The sequence below is a fragment of the Oncorhynchus nerka genome, linkage group LG23, assembly GCF_034236695.1.
Source record: "Oncorhynchus nerka isolate Pitt River linkage group LG23, Oner_Uvic_2.0, whole genome shotgun sequence".
NCBI lineage: Eukaryota > Metazoa > Chordata > Actinopteri > Salmoniformes > Salmonidae > Oncorhynchus > Oncorhynchus nerka.
In genome coordinates this window covers 43,975,747-44,000,328 of record NC_088418.1, presented here as the reverse complement: position 1 = coordinate 44,000,328, position 24,582 = coordinate 43,975,747, and the positions used below count along the sequence as shown (strand labels likewise).

Here is a 24,582-nt window from a genome sequence, read left to right as displayed (position 1 = left end):
ACCATTTGATCTGTTGGGCCCATACGTCACCCTTCACCTTGGCATCAGAGCCAGATCGAGGCTCCTGCGGTGGGTGACTGGTTTAGGTGCGCTGAGCAGACCTGGGACACCTCTCATTTGCACCTTCAGCGGGCCGTGAGGCACCAGAAAACCTGCGCAGATTGCCACCACAGCGAGGCCCCGGTATTTGTTTTATACTGGTGCTGTTCATGGAATAAATTTCCTTGTACACTTATCTCTGCACTCCTGCTCCTGATTCCATGCACTAGTTACCCACAGCCTGAAACTTACCAAATAGAGCTATCTTCTGTATTGTTGGGGATGAATCAGAATTAGTTGGGTAACATAGATAAGATGTTTTATTTTCATAATATGCTTGTGAGATACATGTCATTTAGAATGTATCTTTTTGTACTATAGTGTTGGCCGTTTGCAGTTATCCTTTCTCTGTCAGGGCTCAGTAACTTGGGCCCCAGAAAGGGGAAAGGTCAAGCTTGTCTTCATATGTAAACGTATCTTTTAAACCATGTGAAGGGATGATTGAGGGGGAACCAATTATCTCTTGGCTCCACAATGTCTGTGTGCCAGTCACTCAATACTTTTCTCATCGGGGAGAGGAGGATGACAGTGTCTGGAACCATTCTATGTTCCCTCTGAGGTTGGCCTTAACTTGACCTAGAGGCTCACTCTCCTCCCCGTGAGCTTGTCCAGGAGGGGTTGTATTTGAGATTGGGGTGTCTAGTATTGGTAATTGATATATGCCATTGGATGAGGTAATGTTTTGGCCCTATTTTGTACCAAGAACGAGATAAGAGCTTCGTTTAGGAGACCAAACTGAACGATAATTTATAGCCAATGCTGTCTGGCTATGGGATACTCCTCTCAGAAGTAAAGTCTTTCTTTGTGTAAATGTTCCTAAAGACCTGTGGTTTGTCATGTCGACTGGGGGGTGGATCTTTGCTATAAAAGATCTCAGTTGCCATTATGTTGACCACTCTCAACTTTTCATTAGAGATACTGAAATGTTGAAAGTAAAAAAATGCTATTGCAAAAGCTTAATTATTATTAAAGGTGAAGATGAAGCATAACTCTGACTGGTGTGTGATTTTCTCTCTCATCATTTGGTAATTAAGGAAATTTCCACGACAGTATACCACCCCTACTGTACCTTGTCACAACACAACCGATTATTATTATTCAACCATGCTGGTCATTTATGAACATTTGAACATCTTGGCCACGTTCTGTTATAATCTCCACCCGGCACAGCCAGAAGAGGACTGGCCACCCCACATATGCTCTCTCTAATTCCCTCTTTCTTTCTCTCTCTCGGAGGACCTGAGCCCTAGGACCGTGCCCCAGGACTACCTGACATGATGACTTGCTGTCCCCAGTCCACCTGACTGTGCTGCTGCTCCAGTTTCAACTGTTCTGCCTTATTATTATTCGACCACGCTGGTCATTTATGAACATTTGAACATCTTGGTCATGTTCTGTTATAATCTCTACCCGGCACATCCAGAAGAGGACTGGCCACCCCACATAGCCTGGTTCCTCTCTAGGTTTCTTCCTAGGTTTTGGCCTTTCTAGGGAGTTTTTCCTAGCCACCGTGCTTTTACACCTGCATTGTTTGCTGTTTGGGGTTTTAGGCTGGGTTTCTGTACAGCACTTTGAGATATCAGCTGATGTACGAAGGGCTATATAAATAAATTTGATTTGATTTGATTGGCTCAAATGCATTAAGAAGGAAATAAATTCCACAAATGAACTTTTAACAAGGCACACCTGTTATTTGAAATGCATTCCAGGTGACTACATTTACATTTACATGAAGCTGGTTGAGAGAATGCCAATAGTTAGTAAAGCTGTCATCAAGGCAAAAGATGTCTACTCTGAAGAATCTCAAATATAAAATATATTTTGATTTGTATAACACTTTTTTGGGTACTACATAATTCCATATGTGTTATTTCATAGCTTTGATGTCTTCACTATTATTCGACAATGTAGAAAATAGTAAAAATAAAGAAAAATCCTCGAGTGAGTAGGTGTGTCCAAACTTTTGACTGCTACTATATATATATATATAAATGATGTTCTTATTTATAGATGCCTAACTCTCACAAGTAAAAAAAAAAAAACGTACTTACGTTTCTTTAACTCGTGCCCAAACAATACAGAACGTGCAGTCAAAATCAATTGTGAGCCAGGGCAACACACTAGCTAAACGCAAAACACAAAACCTATTTTACTGCTCACCCTATATCCGCAGTAGCTTACCTCCCGTGATTTCCCTCAGTGGAATTGCCTCAGGGAAACGAGTTGCAGTGCACGTGATGGTTAAGTGAAACTGTTTGCCACTCTTGGCTTTGGGCAAAGGACCAACGCAGTCCACCAGAACCCTGCTGAAATGTTTGTCAAAGCAGGAATAGGCTGCAAAGGTGCAACCGGCACAGCTTGGTTTGGTTTACCCGTCCGCTGGCAAACAAGATTTGTGAATGTATTTACAAGCAGCACGTGTTTGTGATTATCAGTCTGTGTGTGTGTTTGTGCATCTCTGTGAAGTTAGCGCTTCATTCATTAACACACCCATAACCTAGGTCAGTTGGTTCACGGTGATCTGTCTGTCCATGTCTCAGGATCTGAGCTGCAGCTAATCAGCTCTCTGTCCTCTGGTATTGTCTCCTGGGGGCCATTCAATCCTGCCTCTACAATGTTAGCGCTCTGCAAAATGGTTGACTCTCATAAACACATCACTTCCTCCCAGTTTCTGATGGCTGCATTTGTAACCTGGCAGCTCACGTCCACACTCACTTTGCTCACGCAGTTGATAAACACAAGCACACAGTCCAACTCAACATTCACTCCCGTCGGCTAGTAATAATAAAGTGTACCGGTAACATTTGGAGACTGTCAACTTCCATGACGGTCTATGATATCTTTATATTATTTTGTGATACACACGATATGAACAGATCTCTATTTTGATTAATAACATGGCTAAGCTTATGAGGAATAAGATGAGACATCCATACATGCATTCAAAGATAATGACAGCAGTAATAGCCAGAAAAGCGTTGTGCTGGGAAGAACAGCGTGATTTGATTGGTCCCCCCGGGGAGTGTGGCTGGATGCAGAGTGGCTCGGTCAGTGTTGATTGGTTCTCGGGAGATCCTGCTGTGACTGGTCCTGGGGAGAGTGTTTTCTGTTTCACTGGGGCGCTGTCCGGTAGCTGTGCGTGTGTGTGTGTGTTCAGCATGTCTGGGAGCTAAAGGAGCTCTTCCTAGCCCAGCGAGCATCCACCCACTCACAGCTGCTCCCCTCCAACACTGTGTGTATGTGTGTGTTTGTCTGTGTTTGTCAGCGTGCGTCTGTGTAACTGTGTCTGTGTGTGTGTGTCCATATTTGTCCATTCTTGTGTGTGAGTGTGTCAGTGTGTGAGTCTCTTTATCAAAGCTCTGCATACCTGTCCAGACGTTCTGTCCTATTATGAGTGGTACTCCCTGGAGTCTCTGTTTGAAGGTCTCAGCTATAAGCCTGCTGGCTTCTGCTGCTGCCTCAGACACAACTTTACTTTCAGACCGAACAGAACTAACTTCAGCCACTTGTTGGTATCGCTGTTGGCCTGTTTCATGTGTGTTGTGTTTGTCCGTTGATAGGCTGATGATGATCAAAAGGTCTATTCTAACCTCTGCTCCTGTGTGTGTGTGTGTGTGTGTGTGTGTATGTGTGTCCAGATGGCCCTGTGATCTGGAGGATGCTGACCTACCCCCCCACACGGAGAGCACTCCTGGTGGGATGTGGACTACAGATGTTCCAACAGCTCTCTGGGATCAACACTGTCATGTGAGTACACAGCCTTTAGTATCTTAGTGGCCTGAGTGGCCCCTTGCACATTGGATATGGTACTGGCACTGATCTGTATATACTTGTATTCTTGTGTTTAAAAAAAATCTTATCTTCCTGTTCCTCGTGTTCTTTTTGTTCGTTTTTTTCTGCACTGTTGGGAAAGAGCTCGCAAGTAAACATTTCACGGTACTGTTTTACGCCTGTTGTGTCCTGTACACATGGCGAATAACTTTGAAACTTGGAAACTTGTTGGTTACATTTTCCACATTAAGGAGATTACATTACATTACATTTAAGTCATTTAGCAGACGCTCTTATCCAGAGCGACTTACAAATTGGTGCATTCACCTTATGACATCCAGTGGAACAGTATAGTGCATCTAAATCTTTTAAGGGGGGGGGTGAGAGGGATTACTTTATCCTATCCTAGGTATTCCTTAAAGAGGTGGGGTTTCAGGTGTCTCCGGAAGGTGGTGATTGACTCCGCTGTCCTGGCGTCGTGAGGGAGTTTGTTCCACCATTGGGGGGCCAGAGCAGCGAACAGTTTTGACTGGGCTGAGCGGGAACTGTACTTCCTCAGTGGTAGGGAGGCGAGCAGGCCAGAGGTGGATGAACGCAGTGCCCTTGTTTGGGTGTAGGGCCTGATCAGAGCCTGGAGGTACTGAGGTGCCGTTCCCCTCACAGCTCCGTAGGCAAGCACCATGGTCTTGTAGCGGATGCGAGCTTCAACTGGAAGCCAGTGGAGAGAGCGGAGGAGCGGGGTGACGTGAGAGAACTTGGGAAGGTTGAACACCAGACGGGCTGCGGCGTTCTGGATGAGTTGTAGGGGTTTAATGGCACAGGCAGGGAGCCCAGCCAACAGCGAGTTGCAGTAATCCAGACGGGAGATGACAAGTGCCTGGATTAGGACCTGCGCCGCTTCCTGTGTGAGGCAGGGTCGTACTCTGCGGATGTTGTAGAGCATGAACCTACAGGAACGGGCCACCGCCTTGATGTTATTTGAGAACGACAGGGTGTTGTCCAGGATCACGCCAAGGTTCTTAGCGCTCTGGGAGGAGGACACAATGGAGTTGTCAACCGTGATGGCGAGATCATGGAACGGGCAGTCCTTCCCGGGAGGAAGAGCAGCTCCGTCTTGCCGAGGTTCAGCTTGAGGTGGTGATCCGTCATCCACACTGATATGTCTGCCAGACATGCAGAGATGCGATTCGTCACCTGGTCATCAGAAGGGGAAAGGAGAAGATTAATTGTGTGTCGTCTGCATAGCAATGATAGGAGAGACCATGTGAGGTTATGACAGAGCCAAGTGACTTGGTGTATAGCGAGAATAGGAGAGGGCCTAGAACAGAGCCCTGGGGGACACCAGTGGTGAGAGCACGTGGTGTGGAGACGGATTCTCGCCACGCCACCTGGTAGGAGCGACCTGTCAGTTAGGACGCAATCCAAGCGTGGGCCGCGCCGGAGATGCCCAACTCGGAGAGGGTGGAGAGGAGGATCTGATGGTTCACAGTATCGAAGGCAGCCGATAGGTCTAGAAGGATGAGAGCAGAGGAGAGAGAGTTAGCTTTAGCAGTGCGGAGCGCCTCCGTGATACAGAGAAGAGCAGTCTCAGTTGAATGACTAGTCTTGAAACCTGACTGATTTGGATCAAGAAGGTCATTCTGAGAGAGATAGCGGGAGAGCTGGCCAAGGACGGCACGTTCAAGAGTTTTGGAGAGAAAAGAAAGAAGGGATACTGGTCTGTAGTTGTTGACATCGGAGGGATCGAGTGTAGGTTTTTTCAGAAGAGGTGCAACTCTCGCTCTCTTGAAGACGGAAGGGACGTAGCCAGCGGTTAGGGATGAGTTGATGAGCGAGGTGAGGTAAGGGAGAAGGTCTCCGGAAATGGTCTGGAGAAGAGAGGAGGGGATAGGGTCAAGCGAGCAGGTTGTTGGGCGGCTGGCCGTCACAAGACGCGAGATTTCATCTGGAGAGAGAGGGGAGAAAGAGGTCAGAGCACAGGGTAGGGCAGTGTGAGCAGAACCAGCGGTGTCGTTTGACTTAGCAAACGAGGATCGGATGTCGTCGACCTTCTTTTCAAAATGGTTGACGAAGTCATCTGCAGAGAGGGAGGAGGGGGGGAGGATTCAGGAGGGAGGAGAAGGTTGCAAAGAGCTTCCTAGGGTTAGAGGCAGATGCTTGGAATTTAGAGTGGTAGAAAGTGGCTTTAGCAGCAGAGAGAGAAGAGGAAAATGTAGAGAGGAGGGAGTGAAAGGATGTCAGGTCCGCAGGGAGGCGAGTTTTCCTCCATTTCCGCTCGGCTGCCCGGAGCCCTGTTCTGTGAGCTCGCAATGAGTCGTCGAGCCACGGAGCGGGAGGGGAGGACCGAGCCGGCCTGGAGGATAGGGGACATAGAGAGTCAAAGGATGCAGAAAGGGAGGAGAGGAGGGTTGAGGAGGCAGAATCAGGAGATAGGTTGGAGAAGGTTTGAGCAGAGGGAAGAGATGATAGGATGGAAGAGGAGAGAGTAGCGGGGGAGAGAGAGCGAAGGTTGGGACGGCGCGATACCATCCGAGTAGGGGCAGTGTGGGAAGTGTTGGATGAGAGCGAGAGGGAAAAGGATACAAGGTAGTGGTCGGAGACTTGGAGGGTTGCAATGAGGTTAGTGGAAGAACAGCATCTAGTAAAGATGAGGTCGAGCGTATTTCCTGCCTTGTGAGTAGGGGGGGAAGGTGAGAGGGTGAGGTCAAAAGAGGAGAGGAGTGGAAAGAAGGAGGCAGAGAGGAATGAGTCAAAGGTAGACGTGGGGAGGTTAAAGTCGCCCAGAACTGTGAGAGGTGAGCCGTCCTCAGGAAAGGAGCTTATCAAGGCATCAAGCTCATTGATTTTACATTTAAGTCATTTAGCAGACGCTCTTATCCAGAGCGACTTACAAACTGGATGTTACAGGAAGGCCACAAAGATCATCAAGGACAACAACCACCCGAGCCACTGCCTGTTCACCCCGCTATCATCCAGAAGGCGAGGTCAGTACAGGTGCATCAAAGCTGGGACCGAGAGACTGAAAAACGGCTTCTATCTCAAGGCCATCAGACTGTTAAACAGCCACCACTAACATTGAGTGGCTGCTGCCAACACACTGACCCAACTCCAGCCACTTTAATAATGAGAATTGATGGGAAATGATGTAAAATATATCACTAGCCACTTTAAACAATGCTACCTAATATAATGTTTACATACCCTACATTATTCATCTCATATGTATGCGTATATACTGTACTCTATCATCTACTGCATCTTTATGTAATACATGTATCACTAGCTACTTTAACTACATACTCATCTCATATGTATATACTGTACTCGATACCATCTACTGTATCTTGCCTATGCCGCTCTGTACCATCACTCATTCATATATCTTTATGTACATATTCTTTATCCCCTACACTTGTGTGTATAAGACAGTAGTTTTGGAATTGTTAGTTAGATTACTTGTTGGTTATTACTGCATTGTCGGAACTAGAAATTGCTAAGATTAGACAAATCAAACCGTTGTACTATAATGAAATGTAATACTACCTGCGGACCGAGTGCAGATGCGACCGCTCGCTCCAACCCGGATTTGTCTTATTTAACTCTGCATGTTGGGAAAGAGCAAGTCAGCATTTCACTGTAAGGTTTCACTTGTTGTGTTTGGCGCATGTGACAAATAAAAGGTGATTTTGATTTGATCTGTGGGTGAGGCCCTGTTATAGACTAGCGTCCTGTCCAGGGTGTGTACTTGTACATCAAGCTGCCTCACGCTACAGAAACAGGAGATCTGCTCCGGCTCCTGTGCGCCATTTCGGCTCCCACAAACCAAGGCACTTGTGCAAGTTCGGTGGACTAACATGCCTAAGGTACAGCTCAGTGAGGTAACATGCTTTTGATGAAGCTACATTCATATTTACAGGATCAGCTCCGTCATGTGAGTGGGACGGTAACATGCCTATAGCCTTTAGCTTAGTGGGCTTACACGGCCCTCCGACTCATGTCGAATACCAGTTCAGTGGTCCAGTCAACACTTAGACAATTACATGCAGGATCATGTGCTGTGAAGGAGATGGTTCACAGTGCCACACCTGTTTGATTGATATGCTGTTAATGCTTTTCAGGGTCAATCGCTCGCTGAATTTCCTTTGTGCCTGTAAGGTGCTAAACCATTGAATCTTTATTTCCATCTCAAGTGAGATTGCATCGTCTAGCTTTCTCTCATCCCCCCTGAGCTCAAGCATATTCTGGGCATTGTAAACAATCTTGCAATATGTGCTGTTGCTAAGCAACCGTTCGAGGTGAGAGGAAAAGGACGAGTGGGTGTGCATGGGTGTAGGTTTGGTTCGGTGTGCGTGCGTGCGTGCTAGCGTGTGTTTGTGTGTGCGTACGTGCGTGTGGCTGATAACCAAGGTTTTAAGTTTGTGTGTGTACGTGTGTGTGTGAGTCTGTTAAGGTAGCTTGCGTGTGTTTGTGTGTGTACGTGTGTGTGTGTGAGTCTGTTAAGGTAGCTTGCGTGTGTTTGTGTGTGTACGTGTGTGTGTGTGAGTCTGTTAAGGTAGCTTGCGTGTGTTTGTGTGTGTACATATGTGTGTGTGAGTCTGTTAAGGTAGCTTGCGTGTGTTTATGTGTGTACGTATGTGTGTGTGAGTCTGTTAAGGTAGCTTGCGTGTGTTTTGGTCCGTTGCTGTGTTTACCTCTTCCCTCTGGTCATTTGTAAAGCCAGAGGTGGTGGCAGAGACAGCCGAGTGACAACAAATCAGGCTGATGGGTTGTCTGTCTCAGTGGGATCTGATGTGGGGCACATGCCTATGTGTCACTCCCTCCTCACCAAACCAGCCCCAGCCCAGATAGGTTCAATGGTTCAGGGCAGTCACACAGAGACACTCACTGTTTCCCTGCCCAGCCCAAGATTGTCTCAGCTGGCTAAGGAGTATATGGAGAGACAGTCCCTCATTCTTTGTCCTGTCTGTGTCACTCACCCGTCCTCTGCCCAGCCCTCAAATGAGACATCGTGATTCTTCTTCCTATGGTGCTTTGGAAGAGTTTCATTTAGTATGAATCCTGTCACTCACTCTGAGTACCTCTTTCTTTGTTCAGACCCTGTCATGAAGAGATGACTCTAGATGCTGTTGCACATTCCGTCAACACCCCAGCTTCGATTCCTCCCGGACTCTCTCAGGCACACTCCTATAGCGGACTCATAGACACGAGCATGCACGTATGCACAGTAAACACAGACGTTGTTGTGAACTGAACTCAGAGTGCTGTCGGATTAACGTCCCCCACCTGCCAGAGAGCGTCGGGATGAGAGATGTGTTGATCCATATCTCTCATGGACTAAAGGTCTCCCGGGACATGTGCTGATTGTATGGCAGTTTGAGATATTGATTTGTTTGGGATATGTTTGTGGTTCCTTGCAGGCCTCTCTCTCTCTCTCTCTCTCTCTCTCTCTCTCTGGCTCTGCCCATCTGTCTGTCTGTCATTGTGAGCCACAATGAGGAAAAATGATGAACTAGCCAGTCTTGTCAGTGAGGATGTGTCCTCTTCTTATTAGATCTGGAATCATAACGATTAGCCACATTATCCAGCACGTAAATGTCACTGTAAGAGAGAGAGAGAGAGGGGGAGGTAAAGAAGGAGGGAGAGAGGCGGAGGGAGGTAGAGAGAGGCATGCAGGCAGGCAGGCAGACAGACAGAATAGAGGGTGAGGTGATTAAGAAATTGACAGAGAGAGAGAGGGGGAGATAAAGGGAACGAGGGAGAATTAATGAGAGAATGAGGGGCCGGGAGGGAAGGTCATCTGTCTGTTTCTCCTCTGCCAGCAGTTAAGCCTGAGAGTACAGCGAGGGCCTACTAATCCTGTCTGGCAGACTAGCAGAGGCCACAGGTGTTGTTGATCCATCCATAATAGACCATGTCTATTAGTGATGATGTCACTGAACATTGGGCATGTCTTACTCTGGTCTCAACATGGTGCTCATGTCCACAGATAACCTGATTACTTACAGTATATGTCAAAGTTTGTATTTAGTAAGAAATATGCCACAGCATATTATACTACAAAATGATACATGATTTGGAATTAACCAGCATAGGGTAACCTTTCAAATGATGTTGTTCATGTCTTCATCTTTTGGTTTGTCATGTTTTAGTGTGTAATTTAGTTTTGATGTGTGAATATTTGTTTACGTGGGGCAGTTGGCAGACACAGATGGTCAGCTGTAGAAATGTCATCTTGGAGATGTTGAGACATGCCAATTAACTAGTGACTCAGCTGGGCAGCCTGGGAGGAGAGCTGTAAAGGTCCAGTCGTTTGTGTGTGTGTGTGTCTGTCTCTATGTGTGTCAACCTTGTATTGCCCTTGATGACTGATGACAGTCTGTTGTGTATTTCTTATAGTTGGTAAGCAGCTTTTAGACTATTGTAGTAGAAAGGCCTCATGCCGCTTATGCAGATCACGTAGCTGTGTGTAATTAGCCTATGGTAATATTATTCTGTCTAATCACACACACACACACACACACACACACACACACACACACACACACACACACACACACACACACACACACACACACACACACACACACACACACACACACACACACACACACACACACACAGAGTCTCCTCATTGGGTTAATCCACAGCAACCTGTTATTTAGACACTCTAATTGTCCTTTTATAGTCTACTCTAAGTGTGTCAAAGTTTATGTTGTTGTGGTGTGTGTTGCTGTTGCAGTTCATTTCAGAGCCTGTTTTGACTTTGTTGTGGTACTTGTTTTGTTTTTTTGACCGTCTGATCCACCTTTCCAGTCGAAAACTCTGGACCCTAGTTGTTATCGTTTTTCTTTTAGAGGTGTGTAGGCGCCACCGTGTTGTTGGTAGAGTTGAACAGGGCTGAGCAGTATGTGTTCTCTATGTTTAGAAAACTCTGTCTCTGTGCGCCTCCTGCGTTCAGCAGCATTAGACATGAGTGTGATAATGCATTCATCTCCTTTCAAGAGAGACATAGGCCAGTCCCCAAGGGAGACATTTCTCTCTCTCTCTCTCTCTCTGAGTGCCCCTATGCTTTCTATCTCTCTTGTTTCTCTCTCTCCCATCCCTCCTCTCTCTCGTTAATTGATATGATTGCATTATTGTTACCTGGTTAGTGTGCTGTCTGTGAGTATCAATGTGTTTAAATGATTTTGCCATTGAACCCACAGACATGAGTGGTTATTGGTTAGGGATATGATATGGTCCTCTCACTCCTCGCATCTCACACACACACACACACACACACGCTGCTGCTTTAGCATACACTATGTATTCAACTGCATTACCAAGACACTACACTACACACACATACCACTCACTGTATTTGTAAATACGGTCATGTGTGACATAGCAGTAACACATTCATTATCTATACTGTCATATTGTGTACATATCAGGCTATTAATATGGATACTACCTATACTATTATTATTATCATTAGTCATTAGTATTTATTTTACTCCTATTATTGATTACTTTACTGCAATGTTGTGGGAGCTAGTATAACTTGTTATATCTGCTGTAAACAGTGTATGTGACCAATAAAATGTTATTTGAGTTGGCACACAAACACACATACACAAACACACACTCCTCGTGTCACATTGAGGCTACCAATGCATCTATCCGCTTTAACGATCAAGCCATCATGACCTTTCCAGACAATATCATATTGTTTGCCTTTAGGTCAGCTATCAGCGTAGCCAGCTTCAAAGGAGCTGTGATAGGGTAGGTATTGTTCCCTGGGACCTTAGATACTTGGGGGGGGGGGGGGGGGTCGTCTATCTCTGCCTGCGTCCCAAATAGCACCCTATTCTATATATATATATTGCACTACTTTTGACCAGGGCCCTATCAGCCCTGGTCAAAAGTAGTACGCTATATAGGAAATAGGGTGCATTTGGGACGTAATCTCTATCTCCTGGGATGGAGTGGGCTTTTCAGCTTGCTCTCTCTTTCCCTCTTTAATCCTTTTCAATCGGGTGCATATTCAATGGAGCTCCAGCGGTGCATTTGTAAATGTCAGCCGTTAGTGAACAACTTATGTCCCTCTCACCTTTAGAGCGAAATGGGCTGGAGCAAGGCAGGTAGTCAGAGAGAGGTGAGAGGGGAGCAGAGGGACGAGGAGGATGAAGAGAGGGAGAAGGAGGAGAGGTGGTAGAATTTATCGTACGGGACTTCTTTCTGGCCATGTGATTAACTCCAGGTCACACACAGTCCCACTCCTTTCTTGTATTCCTTTCATCCACCTATATCTCTTTTGCCCATGTGCCCAAGCTTCAGAGGTGAGTGCCCATAAGCATATCTCTTTCAGACACCACTTCCCTCCTTTCTCTCTTCCGCCATTCCATTCCATTCCTCATGCTTCACCTCATCGCCCTCTTTCCCCTCCTCGACTTTCTCTTCCTCCCCTCTCTCTGACATCTTTGTCGTCACCTTGTCTTCATGCCGGAGTGGAGAGAGGAGAAACGTGTGAAGTGAATCTACGGCAGCGCAGGTCCCGTTTTCAGAAAAGAGATTCTGAAGGCCATTTCACACCTTCTGCCTGCTCCTCTCACATCACATACAGCCGCTGGCACAATCTGAAATGGCACCCTATTCCCTATATAGTGCACTACTTTTGATCGGAGCCGATAGTGAATAGGGTGCCATTTCGGACACAACCACTCTGTTATATAACCTCCATCTTACACCTGTGCATCCTCTTGGAGAAGGTCAAGGGGTCAGTGTTGGTGACACACTGGGATCTTGTCAAAGTTGCTGTTGTTGTTGCGTTTTTGTGTATTTACACAATCTACAGTCTACCATGTCACCTTCTGTGTTTTGGTTTTCAAGAGCCAGCTTGTGTCTAACCCAGTCAAAGTCAGCCAATGTTTGTCTTCGACTTTTTACTTTTTACATCTCAAGTAGGAGTTGAGTGTTTCTTGTTTTTGTAATGATTTGTTTTGTCTCTCCATTGTGAAGTTACCATTCAGGCGTAGAAGGGTGTGCGTGTGTGGGGTGCGGAACAGTGTATTAGATGGTTGTCATTGAACATGTCCATGGCATATCGCTGACCTATTGCTAGATGTCACTTATTAAAGATGGTGGTTACCATGGTTACCAACAGGCTTCCAGATAACTTTTTTTTTTTCTCCTCCCATACTGAGAACAAGAGTTCTCTCCTCTTTTCTTTATTCCCTCTCTTTCTCTCTCTCTTTCTTTCTCTCTCTTTCTCCCTTCTTACCAATGTTTTTTACCCACCTAGACAGGAAGCAAAATAAGGGTGGGCTTTTACTGGCACACGAAGATCTGCATGAAGTCTGACTGTAAGGGCTGTGTCGGTCTTGATATTTTGTCCGCCAGTTATTGTCATGCAAAAGACTACGCTCTCAGGGTAATCAACTGTTAATTAACATAAACAAGTAAACATTTTTAGCAGGGCTCCCGAGTGGCGCAGCTGTCTAAGGCACTGCATTTCAGTGCTAGAGGCATCACTACAGACCCTGGTTCGATTCCAGGCTGTATCACAACCGGCTGTGATTGGGAGTCCCATAGGGCGGGGCACATTTGGCCCAGTGTCGTCTGGGTTAGTGTTTGGCCGGGTTAGGACGTCATTGTAGATAAGAATTTGTTCTTAACTGACTTGCCTAGTTAAATAAAGGTTCAATTACATTTTTCTCAAGGCCTCCACACAAACAAGCTGCTAATGCTGCATTTTAAAAAAGTATAGTAAATCAATTGAATATACACCATCACAGTGCATCTATTATTTATTTTAGGAATGTCCGTCTAAAGAAACATTATGATATGAAGAAAATGTATTCCGGAAGAACAGAATATGAGTCGGCCTACTGTATGTTATCTGGCTATGAGCCATGCCATAAACTGTAGGCTTGTTCATTTAGCAGAGAAGATATGCTCATAAGTCCCTTGATATTATTTTATATTATATGATTTATACTAAGGAGAATATAACTGAACGTGGCTGAATAAAATAGAAAGGATATTTTTCCCCTTCCAGAGCGAGAGTCCGCATATGAAGTGGCTATGTTGAGCGTAAAAGTGATCATTTGAAACAGGTCCTATATGCTAGATTTAGAGTTATTTGGCAACTTTAGGTGTGAATGATACAAACCTTAGAATGTCTTAGAAATCAACACATATATGGGCTCTGCATGATGCGACTTCGGGCTGTTGAGGATTTGAGAAAGTCGCAGAAAAAGCTTGTGCTCTGTTCCTTGCCGTAGGCCGCACATACCGTTCTCTCATCAAGTGATCATATTTTCACCCATCAGACTATTCTCAATTTAATATTGTCTTTAATAATATGTACAATTTGTTTTTCAATTTAGAATTACCCATTATCAAATGGGCAGGAATCGGGGCAAGAGAAAAAATAAATTGAATCCGTATGCTCTCGAATAGTGAATAAGGGCCGGTTTGTTTCACTCATGTCACGTAGGCTACTCAGGTTATTTCTCCGCACGACAGGTGATATTCCGCCCAAACTCTGTATGCCATGGGCTCTCCAACCCTATTCCTGCACCTACCCAGTGCTTCATTTGGGAAAGCGAAATCTGTTCGGGAACATCAATAGAAACATGTTGTCACAATGAAGCGTGCTATTTCATTAAACTGTTGACAGCCCCTCTCTGCACACTGGAGAAAGGAATGAAGGAGAGAGGGGAGGAGATGGAGAAGCATGGTGGTGAGATATTCTGTAGTTAAAGGTCATGTGTCAGCCTATTAATTATCAAAACATACAAAAATGCCCAATTACTAAGCTATTCAAAATAAAATACAAATTCACTATAATTGTAGGCCTACTCTGAATTTGTTTAATTAGGCTAGACCAATTATGTACCAAAGATATCTTAAATCAGTATTTTAATAATGTTTTTCTGCCATGTGTACTATGCGGTAGGCTATGTATTGTATAAAGGCACAATCATTATTTTCATTCAGCTTTTCTTTTGGGCTTGGACTCATATATAGGCCTATGCCTATGCATAAGCTATAATATGCATATGGGTGTTTTGAATGAACCTGTTGTTGAACTTCTTTCTTCAAATTGATCATCACAGTGAGGTGAGTTTTAAAAGCACATACTGTTTTGATGATAAGTGTTTGATGCGATTTTTAGATTGCATTCGCATTTATGTCAGAGTGTTTAGAGGGACAACAGAGCCCTGAGTATGAGACCATTAGGACATGATAGAGGGACAGTAGAGTCCTGAGTCCTAGGCCATCAGGACCTGATTATCATTAGCGAGTTGGGTACTACTAACATATTAATTGAACCTTTTATTTAACTAGGCAAGTCAGTTAAGAACAAATTCTTATTTACAATGACGGCCTACGCCGGCCAAACCCGGACGGCGCTGGGCCAATTGTGCGCCGCCTTATGGGACTCCCAATCACGACCGGTTGTGGTACAGCCTGTCCAGAGTGCATAAGAAGAGAATACCCTGATTCAACAGTCACGTAGAACTTGACTGTGGTCATGAATACCGTGCTAGTGCTTCTTAGTTGTGTTGGATGAATCGTTTTGGCTACAGAGCTTCAGACTTCTCGTCCCCTCCGGTCGTCATACATATCATTTTAATAGGGTTTTTATATACGACAGCTTTATTGCGCGTCTGAGACCTTCCAGACATGACAAATGTACTGCCAGCTGTGTCCAGTTCAGAGTAGTTACCCTGGTCGAAAATGTATTACATTTCATAACAAATTGAACACAGACATTTCAATTAGCACAGGCTCTTATCTACAATCTACAGTATTATTGCCATTTGCCCATCTCATCACCTGTAGAATGTTCTTGCGGGCAGTGTAATTTATATAATTGGACTGTGAGCACCCCGAGAGTCCAAGAATGAGCCTGCATCATCATCGTTAACAGGGACTGGGGAAGGTTCATTTTTCCCTCTGCAAGTGGCCTGGCAGGGGGTCTCACCCACAGAAATAACTCTGTTTTATTCCACATTTCTGGAGTGGAGTCAGAGCCTAAAGATACACACACTTTGGCTGTTTGAAACTCTGGCAGTATTTGGATGCTGTGCTGGAAGTGCTTCCATGTACACTTATGTAGTGTTTACAGCCCTCTGTGTAGCTGGTTACATCATGTTTGTTGTGGATGTGGTGATGCTATGTTCTGTCAGAGCACAGGGTATCTGGCTGGGCTGGTTAAATGTGAGCTGTGCTTCCTTTCCAGGCTGGCCTTGCTGCTTCTTAATCAATCTGATTCAAACCTGAGATGGAGCTTAGAGAGCCTCTACTGCGGAGAGATTTTACACCCGCTGCTACTACAAACCCCTTATCAGTCATACTGTGTTTCCGTGAGTGTGTGTGTGGGCAGATGCATACTGAGATTGAAAGCCTCTGCGAGGCGAGACAGAAATCAGGCGGCTTTGTTGCCTTCCTTCCGCCCAACATGTTGTTACATCGCCACATCCGACTATTGCCAGTGCTATGGGCTCAGATTTTTTCAAAGGCTTTGCTTGATTAGTATATTTATTGACCGTGTATGTGGTCCTCATGACCCCTTACACCTGTACTTTAACTCTGAAGTGTTGAACTTCGACTCAAGTTGAGAAACATGTTGGCTGACTTGACTAAAGGAAAGATTTATGCAAATAGGCAGTCGGTAGGAGTGTTTTGTTTTGAAAAAGAGTCGACGGGTGCAGATGCTTTTCAAGAGATTGAAAAACAAAATGCTAATTCACGGCTCCCTGCAGAGAATGAGTGAAAAAGTGAGGGAGCGAGAGAGAGAACGCGAAGGACGGTCTTTTATTTTTTTAAACTTTTGAATGAATGCTCTCCTCTCTCGTCTTTTTTTGGTGAGAATCGTTGCGTTGCGTTCCGAGTGCCTGTATTTTCTCATTTAGCCTGGAGAGTAAGTGTTTTTCTACAGAGGCTGGGGTGCTGCCTTGTGAAGCTGAGAGGGGTGTAGTTTCCCTTAACCACTGATATACGGTCCAATATTTTTTCAGCCACTGTAGGGGAATCAAGATCTGTGGCAACTTCTACCTTGAGCAGCTCTCAGGACTAGGATCTTCCTCCACCGTCTATATCACCTGGTCCCCTAGAAATGAAGCATGTCAAGGAGAGAGTGTTTAGAGGCCCTGTCTGTCGTGCTTGATGAGGTGTAATTTTCCACAGGGGAAGCAGAGTTCAGCAGCATCCAGGCTGAAAGGTGGCACTTTAATTAGACCGTGACACCAGAGTGTTTGTGTCGCAAATGGCACCCTATTCCCTACATAGTGCACTACCTTTGTCCAGAGCCCTATGGGTCCTGGTCAAAAGTAGTGCACTATTTAGCGATTCGGGTGCCATTTGAGACACATTGCAGATACAAGAGTGGATGGGGTGGATGGATTGGGACTTGGCTCATTGTGTCTATCTCGGGTTGATTGCTTTACCAGTGGTTGATTGGTGGCCACTCAACTCAAGAACATAATGGAGTGTACCTCTTCTCTACGGAGAGAATCATTAGCACATGGTGATCTGTCTCTTTCAATCTGTTTCCTACTTATATCTCGCTCTCCCAAGCTTTCTTGGCATGAGAGGGACAATCCAATGCAATACAACAGACAATCGTAATGACCTTTGGGTTTCCTGTCCTGTCCTCAATAGTCTGTAGATGGCCATTCCAGAAGGACATTACTTCCTGACTGTTCTTTCCAGCATAGCCAGATAGTGGCCACCACCCTATTGTCTTTGAGCATCAACATGGCGTCCAGCTAGTGTCTTTATATGGTAGCCATGTGGTGATTGATGATGACCATATCCTGTCCTCTGTGTGCAGGTACTGCAGCACCACCATAGAGATACATTATATCTCTGTGCCAAATTCGCTCTCTTTCTCTATGGTTCTGTTGACTGATGAAACACCCTCTCCTCTATGTACAGGTACTACGGCGCCACCATCCTGCAGATGTCGGGAGTGCGGGATGACAAGCTGGCCATCTGGTTGGCCGGGGTCACAGCCTTCACCAACTTTCTGTTCACCCTCCTGGGGGTGTGGCTAGTGGAGAGGGTTGGCCGCAGGAAACTCACACTGGGGAGCATCATCGGTGAGGGTCAGAGGGTCAGGGTAAAGACAAATGTATGGATTCTGATGATTCAGAGACACATTTAGTGTGTGTGAATTGATGGCATATTGGATCCCAGTATGCGTTTCCCAGTTAGTTCCACAGACAGATTTGAATGGAATTACATGGACTACGTGAAATTACAGTATTACATGAAATTGTAATACATGTAACTAAACAGACAGTAGTAGTAACTCATATTCTGTGCAAAGCAGTACACTGTTTGGTTAGACTGTATGTGTTTTCTCCTAGGAACATGTCTGAGTCTGTCTCTGCTGGCCATTGGGTTTCTGCTGTCTGCCCAACACACCCCTCCTGTCACCCTCCACCCCACTGACCCCTCAATGGTCAACTCCACCTGCAACAGACACCTGTGAGTACTCCCTACTCTACTACTGTATCATACTGTACTCTATCTGCACTGTAGTGTACTGTCCAACACAATACGGTGTATTCCGTAATATTCTGAATATAATTACTTTTCATGTGGCGCAGGGGTCTAAGGGACTGCATCGCAGTGCTTGAGGTGTCACTACAGACCTGAGGTTGATCCCAGCTTGTAACACAACCGGCTGTGACCGGGAGTCCCATAGGGTGGCGCACAATTGGCCCAGCGTCATCCGGGTTAAGGGAGGGTTTGGCCGGGGGGGGGGGCATTACTTGGTTCATCACGCTCTAGCGACTCCTTGTGGCAGGCCGGGCACCTGCAGCCTGACTTCGGTTGTCAGTTGAACGGTGTTTCCTCACAATGGGGCGGCTGGCTTCCGGGTTAAGCGGGTGGGTGTTAAGGAGGACGCATGACTCAACCTTCGCTTCTCCCGAGCCCGTTGGGGAGTTGCAGTCAGGAGACAAGATCGTTATTGGATATGACGCAATTGGGGAGAAAAAGGGGGGTTAAAAAAAATATATATATATATATATTCTGAAGGTAACATTGACATATGTACATCACTTTAATGTTACGTGCAGGAGTAAAAAAAAATGTCTCAATATGAACCTGAGCCACCATGAATTAAAACATCGTCACTAATGAGGGTATTCTTTATTGGGAGCCTCTCCAACAAAATCCAGATAGAATCAGGAATTCCCCAGGGCAGCTGTTTAGGCCCCTTTCTTAAAACAAATCTTTACTAATGACATGCTAGTAAAGCCAGTGTGTCTATGTATGCGGATAACTCAACACTATACACAACAGCTACCACAGCGACTGAAATGACAGCGACACTGAATGGCTGGCAAGGAATATGTTAGTCCTAAATATTTCAAAAACTTAAAGCATTGTATTTGGGACCAATCATTCACTAAACCCTAAACCTCAACTAAATCTAAATTAAGCGAGTTGTGGACATAACACATTGATACAACAGTAGCTAGCTATGATGGGGAGAAGTCTGTCTATATTAAAGCACTGCTCTGCATTCTTAACAGCATTATCGACAATGCAGGTCCTACAGGCCCTAGTTTTGTCCCGCCTGGACTACTGTTCAGTCGGTGGTTGGCTCAGTATGGCTGGCCCTTGGATGTACACAGAGAGCTAACATTAATAATATACATTCCAATCTCACCTGGCTCAAAGTGGAGGAGAGATTGACTTCATCACTACTTGTATTTGTGAGAGGTATTAACCTGTTGCGACGAGCAATCCCGTATCCGGGAGCGTAATTATAGCCTCAAGCTCATTACCATAACGCAACGTTAACCTCTTGCTTCTACTTGGGACGCTTGCGTCCCAACTAGAGCTCTGGAAATGCAAATGCGCTACGCTAAATGCTAATAGTATTAGTTAAAACTCAAAAGTTCATTAAAATACACATGCAGGGTATCAAATTAAAGCTACACTCGTTGTGAATCCAGGCAACAAGTCAGATTTTTAAAATGCTTTTCGGCGACAGCATGAGAAGCTATTATCTGATAGCATGCACCAATACACTACAACACAAAAGCACAGCAGGGGACGTAAACAAAATAATTAGCATTTCGGCGTTACACAAACCGCACAATAAAATAGAAAACAGTCATTACCTTTCACCATCTTCTTTGTTGGCACTCCTAGATGTCCCATAAACACTATTGGGTCTTTATTTCGATTAAATCGGGCCATATAAAGCCAAGATATCGTTATATGTAGACTGTGTGATAAACGAAAAAAACAGCGATTTCACAACGTAACGTCATTTTTTAATATTCAAAAAGTAGACGATAAACTTTCACAAAACACTTCGAAATACGTTTGTAATGCTACTTTAGGTATTAGTAAACGTTAATAAGCGATAAAAATCATCCGTAGGCGATGTAAAAATCATTAGCTGTCGTCTTGGAAAAAATTTCACGAGAGAGCTCTTCCGGAATGATCTGGGCGGAGACCGGAGGTAAGTGGTGCCCCTGTTTCGGTTCAACCAAGAATCAAAGATGATTCAATTCACAAGACTCTAGACAACATGGGGATGCTGTGGGAGTTGAATGCTCGGTCTTATCTAATTCGGCACACTGTTAACAATTGCTGGAAGTGGCGCAAGGATATTTATTTCCATTTTCTGTGATCAGGTTTTCCTGCGCTTTCCGATGTAACGCACGTTATGTTATAGCCACAGTCGTGATTTAACCAGTTTTAAAAACGTCCGAGGGTTTCCTATCCACACATTCTAACCATATGAACGTACTATATTCCTGGCATGAGTAGCAGGGCGCTGAAATGTTGCGCGATTTTTAACAAAATGTTCAAAAAAGTAGAGGGTAGGAGCAACTAGTTAACTATTCATGAAAATCGCAAATGAAATGAAATAAATATATTGGCTCACAAGCTTAGCCTTTTGTTAACAACACTGTCATCTCAGATTTTCAAAAAATGTTTTTCAACCATAGCTACACAAGCATTTGTGTAAGACTATTGATAGCTAGCATAGCATTAAGCCTAGCATTCAGCAGGCAACATTTTCACAAAAACAAGAAAAGCATTCAAATAAAATCATTTACCTTTGAAGAACTTCGGATGTTTTCAATGAGGAGACTCTCAGTTAGATAGCAAATGTTCAGTTTTTCCAAAAAGATTATTTGTGTAGGAGAAATCGCTCCGTTTTTTTTCATCACGTTTGGCTAAGAAAAACCCCAGAAAATTCAGTCATTACAACGCAAACTTTTTTCCAAATTAACTCCATAATATTGACAAACATGGCAAACGTTGTTTAGAATCAATCCTCAAGGTGTTTTTCAATATATTTTTTTATTCTATCAGGGGTTCATTTCAACTTTAACAACAGATTCCATTAGCGACAGTGCAACAGGGGTTGGGTCTCTGTTCTTGGAAAGGATGGCGAGAGAGAGAGAGTGAACGAGAGAGAGAGAAAGAGACCCTGTCTGCCTTCTGAAAGTCCGTGCCACTCTCTGTCCTAATTTACACACCGGCATGTAGACTGAGTGTACAAAACAGGAACACCTGCTCTTTCCATGACATAGACTGACCAGGTGAAAGCTACGATCCCTTATTGATGTTACACTTCAATCAGTGTTGATGAAGGGGAGGACACAAGTTAAAGAATCATTTTTTAGCCTTGAGCCAACTGTGACATGGACTGTGTGTGTGCCATTCAGAAGGTGAATGGGCAAGACAAAATATTTACAGTGTCTTCAGAAAGAAATCAGACCCTTTGACTTTTTCCACATTTTCTTACGTTACGTCCTCATTCTAAATAGTTTAAATGTTTTTTCCCCCTCATCAATCTACACACAATACCTCACACTGATAAGAAAAAACAGGGACTTTCAAATGTTTTGCTTATTTATAAAAAAAAGAAAATGGAAATATCACATTTACATACGTATTGAGACCCTTTACTCAGTACTTTTGTTGAAGCACCTTTGGCAGAGATTACAGCATTGAGTTTTCTTGGGTATGATGCTACAAGCTTGGCACACCTGATGCTACAAGCTTGGCACACCTGATGCTACAAGCTTGGCACACCTGATGCTACAAGCTTGGCACACCACACCACTTCCGTGGCCTGCTCTTAAATGCTAGTAAAACTAAATGCATGCTCTTCAACCGATCGATGCCCACACCCACCCACCCGACAACCATCACTACTCTGGACGGCTTTGACTTAGAATATGTGGACAACTATAAATACCTAGGTGTCTGGCTAGACTGTAAACTCTCCTTCCAGACTCATATTAAGCATCTCCAATCCAAAATAAAATCTAGAATCGGCTTCCTATTTCGCAACAAAGCCTCCTTCACTCATGCTGCCAAACATACCCCCGTAAAACTGACAATCCTACCGATCCTTGACTTCGGCGATGTCATTTAGAAAATAGCCTCCAACACTCTACTCAGCAAATTAGATGCAGTCTATCACAGTGCCATCCGTTTTGTCACCAAAGCCCCATATATTACCCACCACTGCGACCTGTATGTTCTCGTTGGCTGGTCCTCGCTACATATTCGTTGCCAAACCCACTGGCTCCAGGTCATCTATAAGTCTTTGCTCGGTGAAGCTCCACCTTATCTCAGCTCACTGGTCACCATAGCAACACCCACCCGTAGCATGCGCTCCAGCAGGTATATTTCACTGGTCATCCCCAAAGCCAACACCTATTTGGCCACCTTTACTTCCAATTCTCTGCTGCCAATAAATGGAACAAATTGCAAAATCACTGAAGTTGGAGACTTATATCTCCCTCACTAACTTTAAGCATCAGCTGTCAGAGTAGCTTACCAATCGTGGCAACTGTACACAGTCCATCTGTAAATAGCCCATCCAACCAACTACCTACCTCATCCCATATTTGTTTTTGTTTTTCTGCTCTTTTGCACACCAGTATTTCTGCTTGTTCATCCTCATCTGCACATCTATCACTCCAGTGTTTAATTGCTAAATTGTAATTACTTCGCCACTATGGCCTATTTATTGCCTTACCTCCTTACTTCATTTGCACAAACTGTTTACAGATTTTTGTATTGTGTTATTGACTGTGCGTTTGTTTATCCCATGTGTAATTCTGTGTTGTTTTTGTCGCACTACTTTGCTTTATCTTGGCCAGGTAGGAGTTGTAAATGAGAACTTGCTGTCAACTGGCCTACCTGGTTAAATAAAGGTGAAATCTCTGCAGATCCTCTCAAGCTCTGTCAGGTTGGATGGGGAGCATCGCTGCACAGCTAGTTTCAGGTATCTCCAGAGATGTTCGATCGGGTTCAAGTCCGGGCCCTGGCTGGGCCAATCAAGGACATTCAGAGACTTGTCCCCAAAGCCACTCCTGCGTTGTCTTGGCTGTGTGCTTTGGGTCGTTGTCCTGTTGGAAGGTATACCTTCACCCCGGTATGAGGTCCTGAGCACTCTGGAGCAGGTTTTCATCAAGGATCTCTCTGTACTTTGCTCCGTTCATCTTTCCCTCAATCCTGAGTAGTCTCCCAGTCCCTGCCGCTGAAAAACATCCCCACAGCATGGTACTGCCACCATGCCTCACCGTAGGGATGGTGTCAGGTTTCCTCCAGACGTGACATTTGGCACTCAGGCTAAAGAGTTCCTTTTGGCAAACTCCAAGCGGGCTGTCATCTTCCTTTTACTGAGGAGTGGCTTACGTCTGGCCACTCTTCCATAAACGCATGATTGGTGGAGTGCTGTGGGAAGGTTCCTCCATCTCCACAGAGGAACTCTGGAGCTCTGTCAGAGTGAACATTGGGTCCTTGGTCACTTCTCTGACCAAGGCCCTTCTCCCTCAAATGCTCAGTTTGGCCAGCTCTAGGAAGAGGTGGTTCCAAACTTCTTCCATTTAACAATGATGGGAGGCCACTGTGTTCTTGGGAATTATCAATGCTGCAGACATTTCACAGCCCCAGATCTGTGCCTAGACAGAATCCTGTCTCAGAGCTCGAAAGAAAATTAATTAACGGCTTGGTTTCTGCTCTGACATGCACTGTCAACTGTGGGATCTTATATAGACTGGTGTGCGCCTTTCCAAATCATGTCCAATCAATTGAATGTACCACATGTGGACTCCAATCAAGTTGTAGAAACATCTCAAGAATGATCAATGGAAACAGGATGCATCTGAGCTCAATTTTGAGTCTACTTATGTAAATAATGTATCTATATATATATATATATATATATATATATATCTATATATATATATCTTTAAAAAAATATATAAATTAGCAAACATTCTAAAAAACTTTTATCACTTTGTTATTATGGGGTGTTGTATGTAGATGCCTGAGATTTAAAAAAAATCCATTTTTAGAATAAGGCTGTAACAAAATGTGGAAAAGTAAATGGTTCTGAATACTTTCCGAAGGCACCATAAGCGCCTTGGAACGGGGTATGGTAGGAGGTGCCAGGCACAGTGTGTCAAGAACTGCAACCCTGCTGGGGTTTTCACATTCAACAGTTTCCCGTGTGTATCAAGAATGATTCACCAACCAAAGGACATCCAGCCAACTTGACACAACAGTGGGAGGCATTGGAGTCAACATGGACCAGCATCCCAGTGGAATGCTTTCGATACCTTGTAAAGTCCATGCCCTGACGAATTGAGGTTGTTCTCAGGGCAAAATGGGGTGAAACTCAATATTAGGAAGGTGTTCCTAATGTTTTGAACACTCTCT

At 44.7% G+C, this 24,582-nt stretch overlaps 1 protein-coding gene across 1 annotated transcript in view; it reads left to right on the top strand.

The window, feature by feature from the left end:
• The window catches only part of LOC115106875 (proton myo-inositol cotransporter-like), a 72,422-nt gene that overhangs the window by 43,438 nt on the left and 4,402 nt on the right, over positions 1-24,582 (top strand). The window contains exons 4-6 of the mRNA XM_029630057.2: positions 3,738-3,846; positions 17,800-17,963; positions 18,234-18,354. Coding sequence (XP_029485917.1) covers positions 3,738-3,846; positions 17,800-17,963; positions 18,234-18,354 — 394 coding nt within the window. The remainder of the gene's footprint in view (positions 1-3,737; positions 3,847-17,799; positions 17,964-18,233; positions 18,355-24,582) is intronic.